At 39.7% G+C, this 25,297-nt stretch overlaps 1 protein-coding gene across 1 annotated transcript in view; it reads left to right on the forward strand.

The window, feature by feature from the left end:
• The window catches only part of KIF16B (kinesin family member 16B), a 286,776-nt gene that overhangs the window by 156,220 nt on the left and 105,259 nt on the right, over positions 1-25,297 (forward strand). The window contains exons 17-18 of the mRNA XM_037494360.2: positions 8,440-8,522; positions 10,243-10,334. Coding sequence (XP_037350257.2) covers positions 8,440-8,522; positions 10,243-10,334 — 175 coding nt within the window. The remainder of the gene's footprint in view (positions 1-8,439; positions 8,523-10,242; positions 10,335-25,297) is intronic.

A 25,297-nucleotide genomic window follows, 5' to 3' on the forward strand; every position in this document is an offset into this window, starting at 1 on the left:
GTCTGACCTATGAAGCTTTCCTCCTCCTCCCTTTTAGTTCTTCCCAAAACAATCATGGATATATAGTGTTGTGTCTAATCAGGCTTTTTAATTAGTGTCTTCTCTGAAGTTTAGTTTTCCTCACTCTGTTCTATAGATAAGTCCATTGAATGATTTCATAGAATGATTTCACAGAAAGAAGAGGCAGTAGCGAGAGAATAAAATATGAACCTGGTTGTCTAGATTATAAAATAGAACCATAAAGAAAATAGAATAGAATAAAATAGAACCTTGGTTATCTAGTCCATAACCCTTAAACTATTCTTGGTAGAATGTTATTGCACCTTGTTTTTCTTTTTGTCCTCATACACTTGATGTAAAATGGTGCAGAAATCAAGTGAGTTAGTCAAAAAGCATTTCTGCATTTGCCCTACAATTGCTAGGAATTATTCTCTCTTAGATTAATTATTGTTTTTCTTTTTATTGTAGTATGTTATTCTAAAGTGGATAATTGTTAGGGTTAATTATTTTTTCCATTCATATCAATATACTCCTTTGGTCTTCTTCCTGGTTTATCAGATCCTTTGAACATTCATCTCTCCTTTTAGAGGCAGAAACTGCATCTGGGAAATTTATACTTAGGTTCATTTGAATGTGTTATGCTTGAGTGCCAAGCTATATTTGCATCTTTTCAAGCTCTTGGAAAGAAAGAAAGGTGATTGTCTGGAGAGTGGAGCTGAGGAGACTTAGATAAAATTTTCTTCTGCTGAAGGACTGCTGTGAGTTATTCAGTGAAAAATTGAAAAAGAATTTTAGTGGAACTAAAAAGGAAAACATATCTTCCAGTTGGTTAGGCAAGGTATCTGTATAGTGAACAAGAGTCCCTTTATGCCAGCATCGCACCACACCCCCCACTTGACTCAACTGTACTTGCTCATAAGCACTCATTAGATTTCTTCTTCTAGTTTGAGACTGCAAATCTGACATCTGTCACTTGTATATGAATGATTCAGCAGATGGTTTTGAACATCAAAGCCTTAACTATTCGTCAAGATCATACCCTAAACCATTGTGTCCGCAGATCTAAAAGTATGTCCTAAGATTAGCAACAGCACCATTATCTGGAAGCTCTATGAAATGCATATTCCCAGGCCATATTCTAGACTTAAATGAATCAGAAAATCTAGGGATGGATGGAGACTAGCAATGTACTTTTTTTTTCTTTTAACATGTTGTCCAAGTAATTCTGAAACACACTCTAGTATGAAAGCAGTGGACTAAAACCAATCACACTGAAAGCAGTTTCTTGGTGCCTTGGAATTTGGCACCTAAGCCAACTATTACCCAATTTAGTCAACCCTTTTATTCTCTTTTAAACTCATAACATCTGTTTTACATGATCATTTTGCACCTTTTAAAATTTCACTTTCAGCTTCACATCAAAGTCGCCCAGAATGGCTTTACAGTGTGTTTAGGGTTTAGGGTTTGTTAAGCTTCTTGAATTTGTAGGTTTATGTCTTCATATGGAACTGGGAATTTTTCAGCCATTATTTGTTTAAATACTGTTTTTCTGCACTATATTCTTCCTTTCATTCTGAGATTCCAGTTACATGAACATTAAATATTTTAGCATTGCCCAACAGATCTCTAAAGGGTTGTTAACTTATTTTTTATCTTTTGGTAACTGCTTTTTCCTCTTTATTTTTCAGATTAAATCTTTTCAATTGATCTGTCTTCAAGTTCACAGATTTTTTTTCTTTTTTCTTTTCTTTTTTTCCAAAAAGTCTTTGATTCCCAATATTATCTCACAATTTCAGTGGGATTCCAAGGTCTTTTTTTTTTTTTTAAAGATTTATTTATTTATTTATACAAGCACTGGGTACAGTCAGAAGCGTGGGAGGGTGAGAGAATTTATCAGAGCCAGAGTGGGGAACAAAACAGGCAGAGTGATGAAATACACTGCTGAGGGGAGCAGCGGGTGTGGCAGGAGAGGTCTGTTGCACCATGTGGGCCCCTCACTGGTGGCCGGGAATGGAACCGGCACTGTAGAGGCAGTGGGCAACTTCGCAGCCCAGTGCTCAACTGCTGCACTACCAGGGGAGGCCCACAGATTTTTTTTTTTCTTATCTCCATTTTGTGGCTGAGCCCATCCATTGTGTTATTTTGGTTATTATATTTTTCAATTTTAGTATTTGATTCTTCTATATCTTTTATTTTTTAATGAAACTTTTTACCTTTCAAGAGTATTCTCCCATGTTGAACATTTTTATAATAACTTATTTGAAGTCTTTATAAGTCCAGTACCTCTTTAATCTGAGCATTAACATCAGTTGATTTTTTTTTATTGTCAATTTGTTTTAGACCATGCAAGTTGAAATTTCCAGTTATTCACATGTTGAGTAATATTGGATTGTATTCTGAACATTTTAAATATTATGTTTTGAACTCTGGGTTTTGTTTAATTTATATGGGGAATAATGATTTTTTTTTTTTTTTAACGGGCTGTTGACCTGGTTAGATTCAGACCATAAGCTAGAATCAGCCTGTGCGGTTCATGATCTAATTCCAGTGCTAATTCAGTTTGTAAAGCCTTGCAATACTACTCTATTCTGTCACAATGCCACCCAATGGTCAGTCTGGGATCCAAGTAGTGGTGTATATCTTGGTTTAGTTCTCAAAAAGTCTTTGTGTGCAGTTGAGGGTCAGATCTATTTGCACACTGGTGTGGGTGATCGAGGAGTTCCTAAACAATTCTGTGAGACCACACTCCTGATATTCTCCACCTGTGTAATCTATGGGGCAAAAAACCTCTGAAGAATAGAAAGTGGGAGAGGTAGGGAGCAGGAGTAGTGGGAGACCAAGAATAGAAAGTGGGAGAGGTAGGGAGCAGGAGTAGTGGGAGACCAAGGCTGCTGAATCTTAGTAGGTTTTAGGACTCTTGAATCCCAGACTGGTTGGGAATTTTCCATGGAAGGTGTTCACTATTCAGTATATGAGTAATATGGTTACGGAGATGAAGGGTAGTACAGTGTTTACATAGCCCAGACGGAGGTTTGGAAGTGAGCAGTAACAAGAAGGCCATGGTGAAGAAAGAAACTCACTGTTGCTTTGGGAGAAGGGAGGCATTTTAGAAGAACTAGTTTGAATGGACAATAGGATTTTGACAGCTTATAGATTGTAGGAGACTAGAATTGAATAGTTGAGATTGTTGCTTGCTGAATAAGTAGCATTGTTAGTAACAAAGAATGTGAGGTAAATAAAATTACTAAAAGCTTGATTAGTTAGTGTGTATTACCTTCTATTTAGTGCCTTAGAATTTGTCATTGTCTATTCACATTCTAATTATTTCATATACTTTCTCCATTGTCCTTCAGAAGGATGAGACCTGTTCCATGTATTCCTTTTGTATCTACTCTGAAATTCTAAGAAGAAAAATTCCACTGCCCACACAGACGGACACCTAACAATTTCCGTGAGGCCGGAACTGGAGCATCTTGGGGTTTTACAAAGCTCTGTTCTCACCTCTCTATGATTTATTTGGCTAGAAACCATCAATAACAAATATTAAAAATCAATTTTCTTTATTCTCCAGATTCCTAGAATCTAGGTTTGCATTTTTACTGACTGAAGAGTAAATAGAAGTTTAAGTGATTTATCTAAAGCAGGGAATTGTAAATCCATATTTATAGGATATATGTGACTTTTTGGTAAGGTGTCCTGTGCATTTGTATCCTTCATAAATACTAGCTCATGACCCAATGCCATGGTTCAGTCTGACATTCACTATCCTTGATGCCAACTGCCTCTCACTAATTCCTGCTGGCCTTCAACCCCAAGTCATGTGTTTGAATTTGTGAGTATTCATATGAAATTTTCTTATTCACCATAAGAGCCATGTCAGATCTTAATTTTCACCATGTTGTTACTCAAAGCCATTTTGGAGGATAGAAAATTATTACTATAATTTAAAGCCTTTTTTTGAGATAGAAAATAATTACTATAATTCAGGTGTTTAAAATAATAAAGTCAATGTCACAGAGTCAAAGGCCCTTGAACATGTTACTTAATCTTTTCTTGAGTACTGGCATGTCAGTGGAAATTAGACTCTCGTTATTAGGTCCTTAAAATGGTGCTATCATTATAACTCATTTGAATATAAATATTTTTAAACATTTTAAATCATAAGGAAAATTATCATACACAGCAAAATTCTTTTTGCTTGATTGGGAAGTGAAATAAGAATTTCAGCTGTCCTGTCTTACTCAGATCTCTCACTCAGTACTAGTCCAGAAAATTACAGGGTCTTAGTGAGAGCTTTGCTTTTCTGACTGTCATATCCTAAATGATAACTTCTCTCTCACTGAACGTGCTTTAGTAGTGTTCTGTATTTTGTCTGTGTATAGGGGCATGCAGGGGCTTTCTAAAGTAATGAAATTTCTGAATGATGAGCCCTGAAGCAGAATTTCAAAGGTTCCTCCTGCCCGGTTTTTATTGCCACAGTGGTCTCTAAGCTCATTTTACACTGTTCATGCACTTTGGGAACATAGTTGACTTTATATATTATGTTTATGTTAATTGCAATCCAGAATGAAATAATTCTTACATCATTACTTCAGAAATCTTCATTTGTCTACGCTTTATAGGAAAAAGAGTTGATTTCTTTGTGTAGTAGTAGAATTTTAAAAATCTCATAGAATTTGAGGAGTATAATAGTGATATTGATATTATTATCCATACTCTCCTTAGACATCACTAAAAATGTTTAATTTTTTTCATTGTACCTAAAATAATATAATAGGAAATTAGTGAAACCAGCTTTCTGTGGTTTCTCATTCACAGAGATTTATTTGTGTGTGTGTGTGTGTGTGTGTATTACATTATATACTTCAAGGAGGTTTGGTTATACTCTCAAAATTACAAATTAAGTGCATTACAAAGAGTCCATCTGCTGTGAATAATAACATTAACCTCAGATAAAGGAGCAGTTAATAGTTAAAGAGAATTTAAGGTTTGGAAGGAAACTTAGAAAGTATATAGTTTTGTGATAAAATGAGGAACCTGAATTCTGGAGAGATTAAGTGCGACTCATTCTTGGGCCACCAAGAATTCAGGGCAGGACCCATGGTCTTAGGCTCAGCCAGAAACCTTACATCATTAGTCATTCTCATTCATTCATTATTCCCTTTTTATTTTGGAAATATACTCACGAGTTTCCTTCTAACAAAAAGAAAATATCCGCAAGTTCTGTCACTCCCTCCAAATATGACCAACTCTGCCATTCTCTTTAAACAGAGTTGTCTGCATTCAGATCTGTTTCCTTACCTGTCACTCACTTCTCAAACCCACCAGGTTGGCTTCTGACTACTATCAAAATTGCTCTCCTTGATGCTACCTTTGACCACTGTACTGTCATACAATGGCATTTCCCAGTCTTCTCATCTTGGCTGGTCTCTCTGAAGCATTCTGCATTTGTTGACCATTCCTTCTGGCTTCTGAGGTTTTCCTTCTTTTTCTTTGATAGTCCCTTCTCTGTTCCTATATGTTCAAGAGTAAGTAGTAGGTAGGTAGGTTGGGAGATTGATAGAGTGATCGATATCTTAGGCTTTTCCACTGAAACTTCTGATCCATATCTCTGCTTGCCTAAGCCATCTCAAATTCATTAAGTCAAAAACAAACCTCATTATTTTTCCCCAACCCAATATTGGTCCTTTTTCAGTGTCCTTAATCTGTGTGAACAGCTTCTTTTCTAACAAGTTATTGCAGACCACAACTCAGTACCCATTTCCTTACCTCTCTTGTGCCCTCTTAATCAAATTCTCTTAATCTTATACTACTCTGTCCTATCTCACAGCTTGTCTTAAATACCTCTTCCCTTAGGACATCCTTTCCTAACCTCCCCTATAAGCAACTCCCTTCTTATATGTTCTTTTGAGCACTGGACAGGCTACCTTTCCTTTCCAGCTTTGCATTTATTTGTGGAATTCTTTGATTATGTACCTCTTTCTCCTATTTATTTATAACCTCTGTAAGGGCAAATCAAGTGTCTGATTTGTTTAACTCTGTGCCCCCAGTGCATACTATAGTGACTAGCCTTAAGTATTGTTGAATGGATGGATAAGTGAACAGCAGCATCATGTAAAAATCAAGGAAATATTCTAAGTCTGTAAGTTTGTTTAGTAAAGGAATACAATAGATGAATGAGAAGAAAACCTGCCTGAATGGAACAGAGCCTTTGTGTATGTGTGTCAAACAGTTTATGCACATTATTTAGATTGAATTAAGGAATAGTCATGGATTGATTTGTTTTCTTTTCTAGCTCTTTATAGGACTTTTTTATGTGTGCTTCATGCAAATACATGGGTGGTAAGACTATTTTCAGTGATTTAGTATGATATGAAATATGTCTGAAATACTATTCTGTTTTCCATTAACATATTTCAGCAATTTTCAGCTTGCATGACTGGACATTTGATTAACAGGAAAAAAAGAATAGGATTAGATATAATTAACATCTCAAATATGATTGCCTTATTAATCTCTAACGTCACTTTAAAAGCATTAAATACACATATAACTTAGATGTGGATGCTTAACTTTTGTCTTTCTGTATGGCACAAAGCTCTGAGTCCTAGTCATAAAAGGCAGGGGAAATACCTTTCTTAATTATGGTAATAGTACCTTTCCATAATTAGAAAATATGCAAATGAAATTTTATTTGAGGGCGATAAACATACTGTGGAGTCGATAATACCCACCACTGACCTTCTTAGTTTCCTAAAACTGTGTTCTCTGTCTCATATTCATTCTGTTTTCACTAAATAATAACCACCACCAGAACTAGTTGCTTCCCATGGTTGTAATCTTAACCAGTTGGTTTTTAACCCTGTTGAAATTTGAAACTCCCTGAGAATCTGAGACAATATGTTGAATAGGCAAGTGGATATATTGGTCTGAAGCAATAGCTCTCTGGGGGTATTGTAATGTCCCAGTGGAGATAGTACCCAAGTGAGACACTAGTGATAGAGGTCAACCAGATGTTATGTGTCCTGTCCAAAAGAGGCAGCCATCAGCAGGCTGGAGATTTTTGTCAAGTAGCAATACCGATATACTAATATTCTATCTTCCAGTTTGTGAAGGGAAGCTAGAAAGAAACTCAGGTTTTTAAGTTCAAATTTTTAACTTTCGGCAGCTAATATTTGTGTTTCATAAACTTTGAATGGGTTGCTCAAAATATGTCTATAGGCTGAGTTTTTTTCTAGCCACTGGTTTGTGACATCTGTTGCAAACTATCCTGCTTTGCAGGTCTTCAGAGTCTGTTTCTTTTTCATCTATCCAGTGTCTCTTCTTGCTGCTGTTTTAGCTGTCCTGCATTTTGGGTAGACCAGTCTTCCTCTTCTCTCCAGACATAGGTGGCTCATTCACTTGTCTAAGGCTTAGCTACCCTCCTCATGTTTACCCTCACATGGAACTCTTGCTCTTGTCCTCCAAGTGTCTTTTGAGACCCAACTTAGATCCTCAATGCAAAAGTCTGGCTCCAGCTGTTGCAGACTGCTCTCATCACTTAAATGTTTGGCACTCATCACATGTTGACTTCTGATACATATATCTTATCTTCACAGATAAGTTGCATTCTTCAGGGCAAGAACATGGTATCAGTTCTCAGATGTGGTAGAATCTCAGATGTGACTAGACTTAGATAGGGTGGTGAATCTCTTCTGCATCATTGTTTCTCTTAAATGTCTTTGAATAGCTGCAGCCTTAGAAAGTGTTTATTTGTTGCTTATTCAAGCTGAAATTTGGTGCCCTTTACCTAATAATTTTGTTACCTTTACACATTTAACAATATTTTTTTTTTATTTTTGCCCTTTGTGCTGTTTTCCAAATGAGCAGGGTCCATGTCAATCAAAGGAAATTTTCTTGTATATACAGTGTGGCCACCTAAATGTTAACAGGATTTCCACAAGAAACAGTGTTTTCACTTGGACACTGACCATACTTGTGCATAATTACTCTCTTGTCAAATCCTGAGAGACTTTAATAATAGTTACCTGCCCATTGCCATTTTTACTATGTTTTCTTTTGTATCCTTTGAGCTGTTTATTTTTATGAACATTAGTAAACATTTCCAAAATTTGTGAGCTTATGCTTTGCTTCTCCCTGGGGATCTGACTTCTTTTTTTTCTTCTAAACAAAAATGTGATTATGTATTAACTTTTAAATCTCATAGTATGGTTTTGTGCTTAGATCTATCACTTCTGCCATGGGTAACATGAGTGACAGCTGTAAATATAAAAGTACTCACAGGTTTAAAACTGGCTTATGTAAGTGGACTTTTGAGACTGAAATTTCCCTTTATTATTATTTTACAGCACACTGGACATTGCATTTCAACTGTAGAATTCTATGCTATGATGTTACTAATTGACCAAATTGGCTACTGATTTTTGTGTGTTTTCTTAGGTGCCGTGATACTCTTGGGAAGAACCAATATGTTCCGCTTTAACCACCCAAAGGAAGCAGCCAAGCTCAGAGAGAAGAGGAAGGTGAGCAGTATGAAATCCCTCACCGTGAACCTCTGATCTGGGTAGCACTGGGGGACTGGATCTTCACCCTGGTTCCAATAGTTTGACTTTCTGGAGCATAGAACCACTGGGAAAGTCATTCTTGAACTGATTCCAGGGAGTTTGTTTCCCAGCAGATGATTAGCTGATGAGGTAGAAGCAGGAAGAGTCCAGAGCAGGCAGGGAGAAAGGAGTCCTTCTAGACCCTGTCTTTGACCCTCCACTCCATAAAGGAGTTGGGCATCATTTTGCCTTGAGTGGAGAGTGACTCCACTTACAAGTCTACTTTAGGAGTTAACCCAATATCAGAATCACTTTCATCCAGACAATTTGCTAACTCTCTATTTTCCTGCACAGAAGATTAGAGTTTTGGTTGGTGAGAGGAAGGTATAAAACAGTGAAGGGGCGAGTTTAGGACTTCAGCTTGGTTGGATGGGAACACCTAGTTTTTAACATTTAAGTGCTGAATGGGGGAGGTGGGCAGAGAATCAGAGGGAGGAAAGAAGAAATTTATCTATGGACATCATGCTGTCCTAGACTGAAGAAAGCAATAGACTATAGCTGACATTTCTATGAGCTAGGCTCTGTGTTAAAGCTTCTACCTACATTTTACCACTTTGTCTGCACAGCACCTGTTAACAACCCTCATGTTACAGATGATTGAGATGAGAAAATGAGACTAACTTGTTCCACGGCCAACAAGTAGGGAGCAAGGGCTGCAACTCTGGCCTGCCGACTCAGAAATATTTGCCCTTCACACTGAGTTGCACAGCTCAGCCTGTTTTTGAAGCCCTGCCCAAAGTGTCAGTGCCTTAGATGGGAAATAACAAGAAAGCTGCAAACCCTAGTCTTCTTTAGGGCTGCTTGTTCCAGCCAGTGAAGCCTCTTATCTGTTCCAGCCCAGGCTCTCCCTGGAGGTCTTTTTTGGTACACAGTTGCAGAGGAAGAGAAGGCAAAAAATATATTTGCTAATAGCTTTTCATGGAAGCAAAACAGGTCAAGCTCTTCATTTTTTGGCCTGCCCTCACCTCTTCCTCCTTCATCTTTATCACTCAGTAAATGTAAGCGAGTGCTGCTGATAACAGGACACAGCTCCTGCCAGGGATGGAGGGTGACCAAGATGCCCTGGCCCCTTCCCTTGAATTTATTTTTTTTAATTTATTTATGCATACAAGAACTGGGGTGTAGGCCAGAGGTGCAGGGGTGAGAGGATTCACCAGAGACAGAGTGGGGAGCTGAACAGGCAGATGTACTGAAATACATGGCTGAAGGGAACAGCCAGGGAGATAGGAGTGGTCTGCTGTGCCATATGGGTAGCTCCCTGGCCAGCTGGGGATCGAACTCATGCTGCAGTGACTGCTAATAGCTTGATAGTGGTGTCTTTAGACCCTGCACCACCAGGGAGGCCCCTTTCCCTTGACTTTAACACAGCCTGGTAGGGGAGGCCAGTAGAGCTGTGGGGCTCCTAGCACAGCTTCCCAGTTTGAGTAGGCCAGGGCTCTGCTGTGCCGAGCTGAGGCCCTAATTTGAAATGGAGCGATGACCTGGCTGTCCTGCCTTGCCATCCTCAGGTGGACAGGTGTCGCCTGTGCTCGTGAAGAGCGTGCACACCTCATTGCCCCTCTAGGTCGAAAGCAGGGAGTCTGGGGAATGGCCTCTCTTGGCCTGCTGGGTGACTGCTCTGCCCTGTGTCTGCTCCTAGAGTGGCCTTCTGTCCTCCTTCAGCCTGTCCATGACTGACCTCTCCAAGTCTCGTGAGAATCTCTCTGCCGTCATGTTGTATAACCCGGGTGAGTCAGCGGCGGGTCTCCCGCCCCGGGATTACCACTGTTGCGGTTTTTATTGTGTTCGCCCATTAAAATCACTAGGTAAAAATAAAGCTGCTGCACCCCTGCAGCCATGTAAGATCCTCTTGGGTTATTTTCCAAGATCCTTTCCAACCCTCGCTATATATGTACATAATTTTACATAGTTATAATCACAACATAAATGAGATTTCATATTCTGATTTTTTTTTTTTTTTGGCTTCACAACCTAATAAGCATTAGTAAGGGTTGTTAGGAGCCTCATTATCATTTTCATAACTGGGTAATATTTTAGAGTTATACTTTGATTACTTAGTGCCTGATTCCCTTGGCTTAGATGCTTTTATGCGGTTCTATGCATTTATTATAGTAACAGAAACAGGTTTGTTACCAAATAACCCAGGAAGTTATATTCACTGCTTCCAAGCTCTAGAGTACCATTGAGGGCATGAATGATACTGCGTTTGAAGTGAATTTCCTGACCAGATGTCTTTGGGTGGTCAGCTTAACTGCTCAGGTCTTAGTGGTTTCATCAGCGAAAATTAAAATGACTGAAGACAGGAAACCAGATGAAAAGACTTTGGGGTCCTTTCCATTTTTGGGAGGTTCCATAATTTTCTCTCTCCTGCAGGGAGAGTCTTATGTAAATCAATGGAGGTAAATCTAATACCGAAATAAATCAGGTAAAACTGGTAACAACACATTCTAGAACCAACCTTTATTTGGTAGTGTCGAGCCACTGTGCTAAGCGCCTCACATCTATGATCTCTTGTAATTCTTATAGCTGCTCTATGCCCCTGTCACATCTGGAGAATTTATTTACCGTTGCTTTCCCATGCTTTTCTAGTTAGAGCATGGTGCAAATTCATGTCAATCTCATTCCCAGCCCTGTTCCGAACATGTTACTACCTGTCTTTTTCCAGTTGGGGGCCTGTTCAAGCCTGGGGACAGGTTCCATTGCCCATAGTGCTGCAGCTCAGCCCTTCTCACAAACGCTGGGCCATGTGCTCAGCAGCATCGCCCACTTCAGCTCAAGGCAGTCCTTTGGTTTGTGGATAGCAGACATGTCTGTAAGGAATTTCTTCATTGTTGTAGTTTGAAACTGGGAGGGACCTTTGATTGTGTTTTTGGATTCCTTATTTTATAGGTGAGTTATCTGATGCTTTGAACAAAAAAAAATATATATAATAATAATAATAATGACAACAGCAATAACAACCAAGACCCCAGTTAGTGCAATACCATGATTGCATGCTACTTGGCCTCTCCCTCCATCCAGAACTTCTGGAAGTTAGACTCATGCAGTTTACTGCTTTGTATCAGCCTTTGTAGCCTCAGCCTTTGTATCTTAATACATGTTTATTGATGGAGTTTCACTCATTAAATAATTTGTCTCAGAATCAGCCATATTGATAAGACCTCTGAAACATGACAATATTTCAAAAGAACTGGAGTATCTGTACTTTAGAAATGCATTTTGTTGTATTGATAGGCCTTTAATTCCTTATATTAGTTTTAACTTCTGCCTTCTATTGTGAGTGGCATTGAATTATTTATATGTTCACTTTGTTTAAAATTTAACATAATATACATACAGGTCTTTAGGGTTAATTGCAGTTTAAGGGATTGAGATTCCAACTGTTCAGTTATGTTCTGTGATTTGAAGAGTGCTTTTTGGGCTCATATCCCTGCTCAGAACCCAGTTCCAATCCTGCAATCCAGGTAACTAGCTTTTTTGTCCTTGATGGTGTGCCTTTTACTAGAACCATTTGAAAATAGTATGTGTCTGATCAGCGCCTTTCTCTTAGACACAGGGTCACCAGCTGTAGACTTCCTTTCCCTAGCATTTACAGATAGGAGAATGCCTTTTTTTGTTGTTTGCTTGCTTTTAAGTTCAAATGGTTTTTCTTGGTATTTATAAGATATAGGTCAGCGTGTACTAATATTCATCCTTAGAACTTTTCACTAATGTTTTCCATGGTCTAAAAAGTAAAAGTTCTAGCACCATACTATGTGACTCAAACTCCACACCATCTGCATTCTTCATCCAGTGCCTCCTCCCTGTGTGACCATTTCACCTTCCATTTTCATTACTTACACTATTTGGAGTGGTCATGCCTTTGGTTGGGGGCTTTTCCTTTGCTAATTCCAGAGTCTGGCATGCATTCCAGGTGCCACAATTTTGTCCTCCAAAATGTAGTAATATAGTCTCTCCTCCAGAAACTGCTCAAACTTTCCTCCCCACTTATAAAATAAATACCCCTTGATCACTCCGCCTTGCTCCCTTTCTGTCATTCTGATCTTGTTCTTTGCAATGGATACTCATCCATCAACAAGACTTTTCTGTGCATCTCCTGTGAAGCAGACTTGGTTCCAGCACAGGAGTGAAGTTACCAACACCAGCACCATCATTTATAGTTGTTGGGGGAGAAAAACAGTCACAGATCATGTACAAGTACAAATGCAGAAAGTGAAAATGAAATGAAATAGAATGTTTTGGGACAGTATTTGATGAAGTGAGCAGGGAAGGCTTATTGAGGAGGGAACATTTAATCTAAGTCTTGGGTAATGGGAAGATGATACTAATGTAACAGAAGGATGAAAAAGAAGAGTCTTCCAGGCAGAGGGAAAAACAAGTACAATGATGTGAAGATGAAAAGAGGGCCAGAGTAGATGGATTACGGTAGGCAAGAAGAGTAGAAGGTGAGGTGGGGGGTAGCCAGGGGCAGCTCACGTAAGACCATGTTCTCATTGGAAGAAGTTTGATTCCGGGAAACCATTAGAGAGCAGGAGAGTGACCTGAAGATATACTGACTACAGATCTAAGGAGTATGTCATTTGGATAACAAAAGCATAGAAAGCTATTTACTTAGTCCAAGTAAAAGGTAGCAGTGACTTGTAAATGGGTGGTAGCCATGGACGCAGAACTTTGTGGAATCAGAATAATTCCCAGGTTTCAGGGTTAAATAGTTGGGCAGTTGGTGTGCTTGTTCCTGAGATGCAGAGATAGGGAGGACCAGCTATCAGCTAGACATTTGATTCTTGTGAGTTTCCCATTAGTGTGAAAGTTTTTGAAGAAAGACTTATATTATGAATTCCTGCAATTTAAAGTGGCATTCCTATAACATGCTTGATAAGTGATGAAGAATAAAATTGTAGTGTGCACCTGAGTCCTTTTGGGAAAAGTTTTTCACTAATTTCTCTGGGTATACATGTTCCAAATACTGAAAGAGGCATGTTATGTGAAAGAAAGCATTTATGTGGCTTGGGTCACCTCCCAGATGACCCCCCAGTTCAGGATCCCCGAGTAAAAGATGGGAAGAGGGATGAAATGAAGAATTAGGCCAAGGGAATCAGAATTCAAGTGAGAAGCAGTCGGCATGTATACTGCATTGCAGGAAATTTAGAAGTGATTTCTTCTTCATATGATATGAAGATGTTAGAAGTCTATAGCAATGCCTTAACTTAGAGAACAAAAAGGGTGGAACAAAACTAGAGATTCAACCCAGGACACCTACCCCTTAGGAATCCTAAGTCATTCCCCTCAGCTGTGCTTCAGATTTCTCTCCAGGAAGTGAAATTGTTGGGTCATATGGTAAAATTCTGTTTTGAATTCTTTGAGAAACTGCACATCATTTCCCACAGACGCTATACCATTCCCACCATCAATGCATAAAGGTTCCAGTTCCTCTGCATACTTGAAAACACCAGTTGTTTTCTGCCTTTTAATAGTAGCCCTTCTGATGGGTGTGAGGTGGTGTCTCATTGTGGTTTTTCTTCATTCTGTATTTTCAGTCCATTTTCTCAAGAATGTCCAATTAAGAAAATAGCATTTGGAAATATAAAAAGAAAACCTCAAAATTCACTAAATGAATTAACATTCAGTTAGTAAATAAATGATAAATGTAATATACCAGCTCTATTTCCTGAGGAATACATGCCCCCTCTCAAGCCCTACCAAGTTCAGTTCAACCATCACATTTACATATATCCGAAAATCCATTCAGTAAGTAGGAGTCCAACAAGTGTTTCTTGCCTCGGATTAGTGTGGTCATCTTTGCATTGAGGGGGGTCACTGGTGACTGGGTAATAAGACTCTGAAGATACCACTGGGTGGACAATGGAGAGAGGGCTTGAACTGAGGCCATACTTGAAAGAACTTAAAAGAAGGGGTGAGCTCTAGTGGTATTCAGGGTAGGGAGTCACAAGGCCTGGTTGGCTAGTTGGATGCAGGAAGTAAAGAAAAGATAATGACTTGCATTTTCTTTTCTTTTTTAAGATTTATTCATTTATACAAGCACTGGGTACAGTCAGAAATGCCGGAGGGTGAGAGAATTCACCAGAGCGGGGAGCAGAACAGGCAGACTGATGGAGTACACTGCTAAGGGGAGCAGCGGGTATGATAGGAGAGGTCTGCACACCATGTGGGACCCTTGCTGGTGGCCGGGGAGTGAACTGGCACTTCAGAGGCTGCGGGCAGCTTTGCAGCCCAGCGCTCCACCGCTGTACCACCAGGGAGGCCCAATGACTTGCATTTTCTGACTTAAATAATTGCTTGGGTGTTGCAACTCCCCAGCCAAAATACAAATACAAGAGGAGGGAGATCAGGTTGTCAAGAGGCAGGAAGGGTAATGAGTACATCCCTGAAAAATGGGGTCTAGGGCCTTGCAACTGTCTCTAGTAAGTGGCCATGTTTGAATACTGTATCAGCCACCAGATGTTCCACAGGAAAAGCTGGAGTTTATGTGGCTTGTCAAAGCACAGAATGAAAGCAATTGCCCCTCCTGAAATAAGATTGATGTTCCAAGTTCTACCACTTCTCCCCCATTCATTTGGCTGCTGTTTAAGAGCCCATTATTTGTCTAATCCTGTGCTGGACTGGGTACGACAGACCTCTGGGAGCATGATTTCATGCACAGGGAAGATAAGCAAAGCCTGTTAGAAACCAGGTACCTTAGTATTATCTTTTATATGAAGCTTACTTAGGTTATCTTTACATTTGGGAAAGCTGTGCAGTTTAGTCCAGACCCAGGCCCCCCAGTGGACTACGTCACATTGTAGTGGGTGAGCTCACCAATAACTTTTAACTTCGTGCAATCAACAGGTGACCAAGGCCTGGTGATAGTGCAAACCCTGGTGTCCCTGCGTGTGCCTCGTTGCCTCTCTAGGACCAGCTTTAACAAACAGGAATTAGCAGGAACTGATGGGACCCCTTGTGGTCAAACATTTGTTTCAGAACTTTTTCCTTCTGCTTTTAATACTTGCTGCCTTGTAGGTGCACTAGCATTTAGCCTTTTTAATTATTATCTAATGCAATGTGTTTCTTAATAGGTGTTCGCTGCCCTCCACCCCCACTCCACACATTTTCTTACTCCTTTGTCTTTCTCTTATTAGACCTTCATCATCACTTTCATGTGAAGATGCTGAACTCTTCATGATTTTGACAGCTCTTTTTCCCCTTCTTGCCCCAGGTTCTTGACTAACAACCTGCTTTCCTGTATTTTGATAGAAATCACTGCCTACCCTACCCCATGAAAATATCTTCCCAAATTTCTCCATAGGTATACCCACTTCCCAGCTCTTTGCCTCATCCTGCCTCCACTCCCACTCCAAGCAAGTCTATGGGTCCTTTTCACTGTGAGAATTTTGCTGCCCCTGCTGTGGAAGACTATACAAGGGAGATTTTATTTTATTTTTTAATGATCAATGTGGTCCATACCTGAGAAGTGGTAAGCTTTCAGAGGCATCATCATGGTGACTGTCATGGCCCTGTTGGTGGTTCCTGACTTCCTCTAGGAGATGGCACAAGGAACACTCACTGACCCACCGCTGGAACCCTGTCCCACGTTGGGTCATCGGACTCCTCAACTATTTGTGGTGACTCCTTCTTTTCCCCATAATCCCCCTCTCCTCCTAGCAGCTGGCCTGGCCCCTCAGTGCCTGTGAAACCACCTGAAAGTTCAACACAGTCATTCATGACATTTGTTCTCTAACACCATCTTATATCACTTTCCATGAAGAACTTTATACTTCAGGTTAGGTGGACAAAAATACATCTTTCACACCTCTTTTTGGGTCAGATATATCAATAAAACTGTCTATAAAACCATCAACAAAATCTTCCCACAGTTCTACCCTCAGCCAATCTTTTTCATCTTCCAAGCTGAGTATAGGGATTGTATCCTCAGGAAGCTTTCCCTGCATCTCTGGTTTGACCTAAATGCTTTTCCTCTGTTCACTGGAAGGTATTTTGTGTTCGCCTTTTTCAAGCTTTTTCCAAATTCATTTAAGTCATGTCAGGGCCTGCTCTCCCGGCAGGTTTCTTGAGAGCAGGGATCACGCGTTACTCCTCTTTGACTCTCCAGAAGCTCACACACAGTGGACACTTCACAGATGTTCACTGAACTGTAGGCTTTGGCCAGTGGATGTGCTCTCAGCATCCAGGGTGTGCCTGTTCATGAGTCTCAGGGTCCCTCATGCTTCAGGGACCCAGTGCACTTTCAGTTTCTCCAGGGGAGCTGACCCCCACCTTTGTGAGGTACAGCACTGCACTTCACATGCTTTGTGGCTTTTTTAAAACTCTTACAAATTAACATATCTCTCAGTTTCTTTGCTAGCAAATAGATCTGAGTATGTTTCTCACAGTTGATACAAAAAATTACTGCTTAGTATTCAGTTTTTCTAGAGAAAAGCTCTGGAAGAAATCTGTCTGGTTTGCGAGTTTTTGTATGTAGTGAGATCCAACTTCTCTGCTCAACAGGCAAGCTACTAATTTTTCAAATTAATCTAATAAAACCCATGCTCTGAGTCATAGTAAGATTTGGAATTTTAAAAGAGAAATTCTTGCTACTTAAGAACATTTTATCAGCCCAACTGAGCACATGAAGTTGGATGTATCATTTCTAACACAGTTTGGAGCTTACTGCTGGCCCACATTTCAGGCTCCCTGGAAACTGGGATTTGTACACACGTGCATGGTGCTTGGTGCCAGAGCATTTTTGGATGAAGCAAAGCAGCCTAGTGACTTCCTTGGGGAATAAGATTACTCTGGAGAAATGCCCAGCCAGGGTCATTGCCAGGAAATAATTTTCCTGCAGGGGAAACATTCCTCCTCAACCGGCAGTGTCTTTAAGAATTAACCTAGCCCACTGCACGGCATCTTTGCCTGGCTCTGAGGCGGCAATCGCGCAGCTCATTTGGCAGGATGCAGATGCTTTCACAGCTTCTTGAAAGTGCTCTAAGCAAAATTAGATACATTCCAAGTTCATTTCAGTCTTGAAAATAAAAGAAGAAAATGTCACTTGTGCATTAGCCTCCTTTAAGCACTCACCAGTGGTGAGTCCTTTTAAATGAGTATGTTTGAGTAATTAAATTCTGAGGAGAAACACCTGGGTTTCAAGTCTAGTTGGAACAAAATATATCAAAGTCAGACCTCAGACCTGTATTTGATAAGCCATTCAAGGAGCTTCACAGAGTGTCATGGTATGAGATGGGGTTTGGTTGGCATCAGGGCTGAACAGACTTTGGAGGGTCCCTACCTCTGACAGTGGTCTGAAGTCACTGATGATCAGGGTATGAAGTCAGAGGTCTGTGAATTATTTTTAATCTAAATTTTTATTTTAATTTGTTGACACTTCCTCTTTATTTTATCCTCCCTTATTCCCTCCTTCCCTTTCTGTCGCCCTCCTTTCCTATTTCCCTTCCTTTGACTGAAAGAAAATAGACATGGCATTAGGGAGAAGCTTAGGTAAGGAGACATCAGTCACAGGGTTGTGCCTTTCATTGTATTGAGCCTTCACTTCACTGTAGATGACTGTAAACTTCCAGAAAGTAGCTACCAAATCTAACTTATTGTTCATTCAGAGCCCAGCATATTATCTGGAACTTAATAGACAATTAATAAATTTGAATGTAGGGAATTTACTCCCTTGCCCAACTTTTTAATTCACACTGATTTAGAAAGGGCTTCAGAAATAGAATCTGGTCATAGCTTAAGACACTCTTGTTAAGATTTGCACCTTCAAGTGAGGTCACGGTCTCCACTGCATGTCGTTGGAGGAAGCCCCACATCACCCTATAAACACAGTTCCCTGCTAGCACCACTTCTCTCTTCTCTCTCACTTTTTGAGACTTTATATGTGGTCTTATCTTTTTTATTCCTTGTTGACCTTGAAAATGAACATTTTTATACATGTAGCAATATTTATGTTGCTGGTGATTGGGTAGTTAGCCTGTGTTTTAATTGATGGTTATTTAGTGAATTTGTCTCTGCTAGTTTATTTTACTGAGTCTTACCATTTTTCAAAAGTTTAGTTTGCTGCAAGGCTGATTTTTCTCTCTAGTTTTTGGTCTCAGTTGTCTTACTTTAAGTGGACCATTTACTAACTTTACAGCTGCTGTAGGGTGCCGTAAGTAGTTTAAGATATGTAGTCTTCAGGAACTTGCTATAGAAGCAACTGAAAGTGGTGGGCTTCTTCCATTAATGGAGATTAGTTTTAATTACTTGCCTTTTTTTTCCCTTGAATATTATTCCACTGTGAGTCATTTTAACTGAAGAGTTGCATGCATTTTCTGTTCTCACAGCAGGTGGGGAGATGAGCCACAGAATTCAAAGAACAATGCCTTTATGTAATTTCTTTGGATTTACATTATCTGAATAGTGGGCTATGCTTCTGTTTTATATATATATTATATATCGTATAAACACACTATCTAAAGCTGAATTGTCAAGGTCAACTAAAGAAATGGGAGTTTTCCTGGTAAAATGATGAATGGTAGTTACAGGTAAGGGTAGAAGATACTAGATTTCCCAAGTCCTGCATCACAGCATGGGTTTCCTTTGAAGTGACATCCTGTCTTAACTTGTTTACATGTCATCACCTCTCTGTAATTTAACTCAAATGATTAGAGCTGTTGCTGATTTAGTCAAAGGTTCCATTTGTACATATGTACCCTTGCTCCCAGATTTTTGCACATGCTATTTCTTCCTTCTGGAACACTTACCCATGTGGCTACCAGCTCTTCATATTGTAAAATCCTACCTAGTCTCTATTATTTCAGTGTAAGTGTACTTCCTCAAAGTGACCCTTCCAACTCTGGTCCAAATTTCATCTCCTTGGCTCTCCACTCATAGCATCCTCTATTTTTCCCTAGTAGCACTTTAAATAATTGGGAAAATGCCTGATGGTGCAATAATTTGTTTACTCTTGTCTGTATATCTAGTGGTAAGTGAAAGGATCTGATTAATTCTTTATCCCCATTTCTTTTCTTTTTATTATTATTTTTTTAAATTTTATGTATATTTACTTCATTTTTCATTTTTGCACAATGTATGCATTTTCATCTTGGTTATAGTCCCCATACAATTCCCACCCCCCCTTCTTTTGATCCTCCTTCCTCCTCCCCCCACTGTAGTGTGTCTCTGATTTATAGTTGCTGGTTGATTTTGATTTTTACTTTATTATCCTCATTTCTAAGTAGGTGTTGAGAATAATTGTTGATTGAACTAATTGTGTGTCAAAGAGGGAGTGGGAGAGGGGACAGAATTGTTTCAAGGAGGCACTCCCATCCCCTTCTTTTATCATGGGCCACAATTCTAACCTTAAATAGCTCTGTCCCAAATTAGTAACATCAGATTTTTAGTTACCATCAGTCATGCCCATATCTTATAGTCTACTAAGGATAATCATCATCATCATCGCTAATGAATAGAAATGAACAAGAGATTCTCAGAGGCAAAAAGGAAGTAAAATATTGCTACAATTAAGCAACTTAAGAAAAAATTTTGAAAAAGTTAGGTTGCCTCATTATAAATTCAAATGCTTACTTATAAAATAGTAAAATATGCAGCAATGAATTATCACAAGCATTCATAATCCTTTTACCAGGAAATAATGATTGGTTTATATTTGTAATGTTTACTTATATTTTATAGTTTATGTATTTAATTATATATCAGATGTTGTAATTATGCATTATAGAGTACCTAAGATAATTGAGATCACACAATGTATAGTTCTCCAATCTGCTTTTTCTTTTTTGTTGTGAACTTTGACAAAGAACGTGAGTATCCCTTCTATATTTTATATCATAATTAAACTTGCTTAATCATTAAGTTTTTCTGAAGCTATTTGTCTTCCCCCCATGTAATTTGTTGATTGCCTTGCAATTAATATGCTTACCTTTGCCCACTTTGTCATCTATTATAAATCCATACAAACTTGAGTTATTTATTCGGCAGTAGCTGCTGCCTACATTAAAGGAACAAGGGGAGGGATGTAGAGGGAGATGTTAGAGGGAGAAAAAAGGAAAGGAAGGTGTGGGGATTTACAAAAGGAAAGGCATGACAGCAGAGAGCTGGGAGTGGGTAGACAAGCTGGCGAGGTACAAAAGCCACTCAGACCTCCACTCAGCCCCGGACTGACAGAAGCTCACATTTCAAGTATTGCTTGGTTAGGCATGTTAGCATTTTGTCTTTCGATGTGTGATATCAAAGGAGAACAAATGTGTAAAGCAGACTTGTAACGCTCTGCACTTCAATGATGTATTGTCACAGTAAAGAAAGTGTGGTGCATTTTAAGTCTTTTTCACATCTTCAAACTTCCCTTCTCTCATTTTTTTCCCTTTGCCCACAGTTATGCACAGCCTGTTTTTTTCTTCACCTAATCATTTCTTGGGATTCCCAATGTAGATTCCACCACATGGTTTTGTCAAAATCATCTACCATGTACTTTTCCAGCAATATGATATTGTTTACATAAAGTCTGCTGCATCTATATTATAGAATTGTATAATAATAAGTTATGTTGTAGGATTATACTTAATGATTTGGGGATTTGTCCAAGCTATGCATGAAAAGGAATAGCACCCTGGTCTGTTTTTACTGGTCTGTTTATGGTTGTGAAGCCTATTGGCTGCATACTAAGATGGAGCAATCATGGTGTGATGCTGTGTTTTACTTGACTACATTTTCTAAGTTTGCTGCACTGAATCTCATCTTGAGAAAGGTGGAAAGCACCAAAAAGTGTTCATTTTTAAGGTAAAGAGGATTCTGCACTGATTGAGACCATCTCCTTGCCCATATATTCTGTGACGCTGTAATTGGGATCTGGCTCTGCCTCGTGTCCCTGACTTCATAGCACTGGCCATTAGTGGAACCCTTTCTGTGTGTCTTGCAAAAGTTCCCTTAGGATGCACACCCAACTAAGGCAAGTCTCTGTCCTCAAAGCAATCCTGGTGGACAAGCCCTTTTGACTTGTAGATCTCTGGATAGTCTTGACCCTCGCTCCTTCATGGGTGACAGTTGCTTGCATGTCATCACTCTCCCTTGGTTCCATCTGCTCTCATCATGCCAGTCTTTTTTTTTTTTTAAGATTTATTTTATTTATTTAGGCATGCAAGAGTTGGGTGTAGGCCAGAGGTGAGGGGGGGTTGAGAGGATCCACCAGAGACAGAGTGGGGAGCAGAACAGGAGAATTGACTGAAATACACTGCTGAGGGGAGCAACAGGCAAGAAAGGAGAGGTCTGCTGCGTACCGCAGTGACTGTTGATAGCTTCATAATGTTGAGACATAACCCCTTGCACCACAAGAGAGGCTGTTACCATGCTAGTCTTGCTCTGACCCAGTGCACCAAATACGCATCATCTCCCAGTCATTGGGCTGGCTTTTCCCTTATTTGTCATCCTTATGGTCCCGCCCTTCTTCATTCAGCTTTCTCTTGAATGTCCCCTCTCTTTTCAACCTCTGCTATCCTTTTTATAACACTATCACCTAACATAGTCATTGTTAGCTGTCCCCCTCACTAGAATTAAGAGTTTGTGATAACAAATACTTGATTTCTTTTGCTGAATCTGCAGTGCCCTATGCCAGTGCCTGGCACAGGGATAGTGTGTTGAACAAATAAATTAATGGGTGTGTGAACCACCGATTCCTTAGCTCCATGCTCAGTGTCTGGATAGAGGCCTACACAAGGTGGTGGAAGGAAAAGTTACCCAAGAAGCTACCCCAAAGCTTGTCAGCTTGATCTTGGCTGTTCTACCATGATATAACATCTGGGTTTTGTTTCTCATCACTTCCTTTTATTAATTTTAGGCATTAACTAAACAAGGCACTTTATTGTTTCTTTTACTTACATTTTTTGTCTCCTTTCACCTGTTTTTCTCCCACTGTATTTCCCCCCACTCACCACACAATGCCTGTCCTAATTCTTCCATCTCTAAGGCCAACTCAGAGGGCAGCTCCTCTTCTCTCTCTTCTGTGTACCTCTACATGCTTTTCATCTACTCCATCTCCTATTAACAATGGAATTTCCTCTCACTGAGTTACCGCCTTCTTTGTGATTAATATGTGTGGCTACTTTCACTTTCAGTTCACTCCGCCCTGTACATTATAGGTGCTTGATAAATGTTTGTGGATATCTGGAGTGCATGGCTGAATGAAGTGGCAGGAAAATTACCTGTAGAACATTATTTTGGTCAGTCCAATAGGGAGAGGTAACATTTTGAAATGAATCAATTTTAACTTTTGGGAAGCTCTTTCTGGGGAATATGAGACAGAATTCCAGGCTAGAAATAAGACTGAATGATGAGTTGGAAAAGGCAGACTTTACTCTTGTCTCTTTCACAGGGGAGGTCATGTTGGTCTTCTCTCCAGTATTCCCTGTTTCTCAGTCTTCTGGAAATTTGGGGGAATAGGGAGCCAGGATGTAGGATACATGCCTAGTTGAATACATGATCTCTTAAGTTCTCATATAGTTTTAACCAGCTAAGATTTTATGGCACAATCAGGAGAGTCTCCCAGGTTTACCATGTGATCCTGGCTGTCTTCATTAGCCCGAGTTATACCATTTGTTAGGAGAAATAGCTGGGGAGAAGCTCTCTTAAAATGCTTATAGTATCAATTTCACTATTTTATAAGTTAATCTTTGTTTCTTTGAACACATTTCATTTGCAATACTAATGTGTATTGGAAAGCCTTTAGTGAGTACTTTTTAGGTCAGGGATTTGAAAGTTCATTAGAAAACCATCCTTAGAGTAGTATGGATATTTATGCTATATACTTTGACTTATATCTGAAAGAAGTTTAATTTTCCTAAAAGAGGTAAAATTCCTAACTTAAATTGCATTGTAAACCCCTATTTGATACACACACAATTGGTTTGCAATTGTATATATCATTCTATTGTAGGATAGCCTGATGTGTTACACAATGATTTGGAGAAACTAAGAGGACATGGATTGAGTGTTGCAGCAATTCTATGGAATTGCGCAATCCATCTGTCTCTAAGAGCAGTTTTCTCATGAAAATTTATATGCAAATTGATGTGTACAGGAAAGGCCTTTCCATGAAGAATTGGAGACTGGATCTACGGCCAGGTTCTTTCCTTGTTGAGTTTCCCTGTGCCTGCTTGTAGGGTACTTGGTAATATCTGGTATCTGCTCATCCTTTTTTTTTTTTTTTTTTAAATAGAGGCATTTATTTATTTATTTATTTATTCGTTTGTTTGTTTGTTTTTTGTTTATACATGCACTGGGTACAGTCAGAAGCACGGGAGGGCGAGAGAATTCACCAGAGCCAGAGCGGGGAGCAGAGCAGGCAGAAGGACCGAAGTACACTGCTGAGGGGAGCAGCGGGCGGCAGGAGAGGTCTGCGCGCCATGTGGGACCCTCCTCCGGTGGCCCGGGAGCAGCCGGGGATTGAACCGGCACCGCAGAGGCTGCAGGCAGCTTCGCAACCCAGCGCTCAACCGCTGCGCCACCGGGGAGGCCCTCTGCTCATCCTTTTAAGAACATTGAGAATCTGAGAATTCTCAGGATTTAGGAGGCAATAGGATAAGACCTGCATACATTCCAACACTCAAATCCAAACTTTCTCTTAGTCTTTAAGATCCTCAGTGTCCTTGGGATTTGCTTAGCTAAGGTGATTTGAGACTGACTGAAAATTCCTGAGGCTGACTGGAAATCCTTAGGGTTGGTAGGTTGATGAGAAAGTAGGCCAGTCTAGTCTTAGTGGTCATAGATTCCATTATGGCCAATATCTAATCCCCTGTGAAGGGTCAGTGAGAGGTGGACCATCTTACACTGTGTTCTAGTCTTACATCTTTCTGCCTTTCCATTTTCAGAATCTGGACAGAGGAATACCACCAAACGTCCAGTTCACAGGCTGGAAATTCTTTCAGAAACCACATACATTTAATCAGAACTCAGTGCCTAATGAAAATATGATGCCTCTTATTTAAATATTAAGAATTTCAAGGTGATGAAAACATATCTCCAATGTGAGGCACTTCTGAACACAGAACCTGTGTGATTGCATGAACCCCTCCCTGTATTTGATTATAACCTAAAAGTCATGTATGAAAAATCCAGGCCTACCCATTGATCAAGAAATTTCCTCTTACCTATTCACATACCAGCTGAAACAGTATAGTAAAATATCCATATCCTGGATTGCTTCACCTTCAGGTGCCTTTGCAAATGAGATCTCCCCTCCAGTGCTTCTTTAGTCTGCAGTTCAGCTTCCATTACCCTGCTCATCCACCCCCACCCCCATCCCTGTCCCCTGCTGCTACTAGCTTAAGCATTACTGTACTTGACTAGCCATTTTCCTTCTTTTAGAAAGCGAAATGACATCAGAGGTACTAAACTAATCACCATTCGGACAACGCAAGGGCTAGACTATTTAAGCTGTCAGTTCATTTACATTTTTCTTTTTCATTTTGTTGATAGTCACAGTCTCACTTTCAATGTAATATTGCAAAATGAGAAATTTGCACCCCCAATGCTTTTTCATTGCAGATGAAAACAGAAGTATAAATTGCAAGATGTGCATTTATGCCTAAAAATGCTAGAGGTCTTTTAATGCAAAGGAAAAGACTGTTTCTCATAAAAATAGATTTTATGCCATGTTTTTTAGTGGGACCTAACACAGTGTGTATACTTCCAAATGCCAT

Source organism: Talpa occidentalis, unplaced genomic scaffold (assembly GCF_014898055.3).
Source record: "Talpa occidentalis isolate TD23 unplaced genomic scaffold, MPIMG_talOcc4v2.1 talOcc4.10, whole genome shotgun sequence".
NCBI lineage: Eukaryota > Metazoa > Chordata > Mammalia > Eulipotyphla > Talpidae > Talpa > Talpa occidentalis.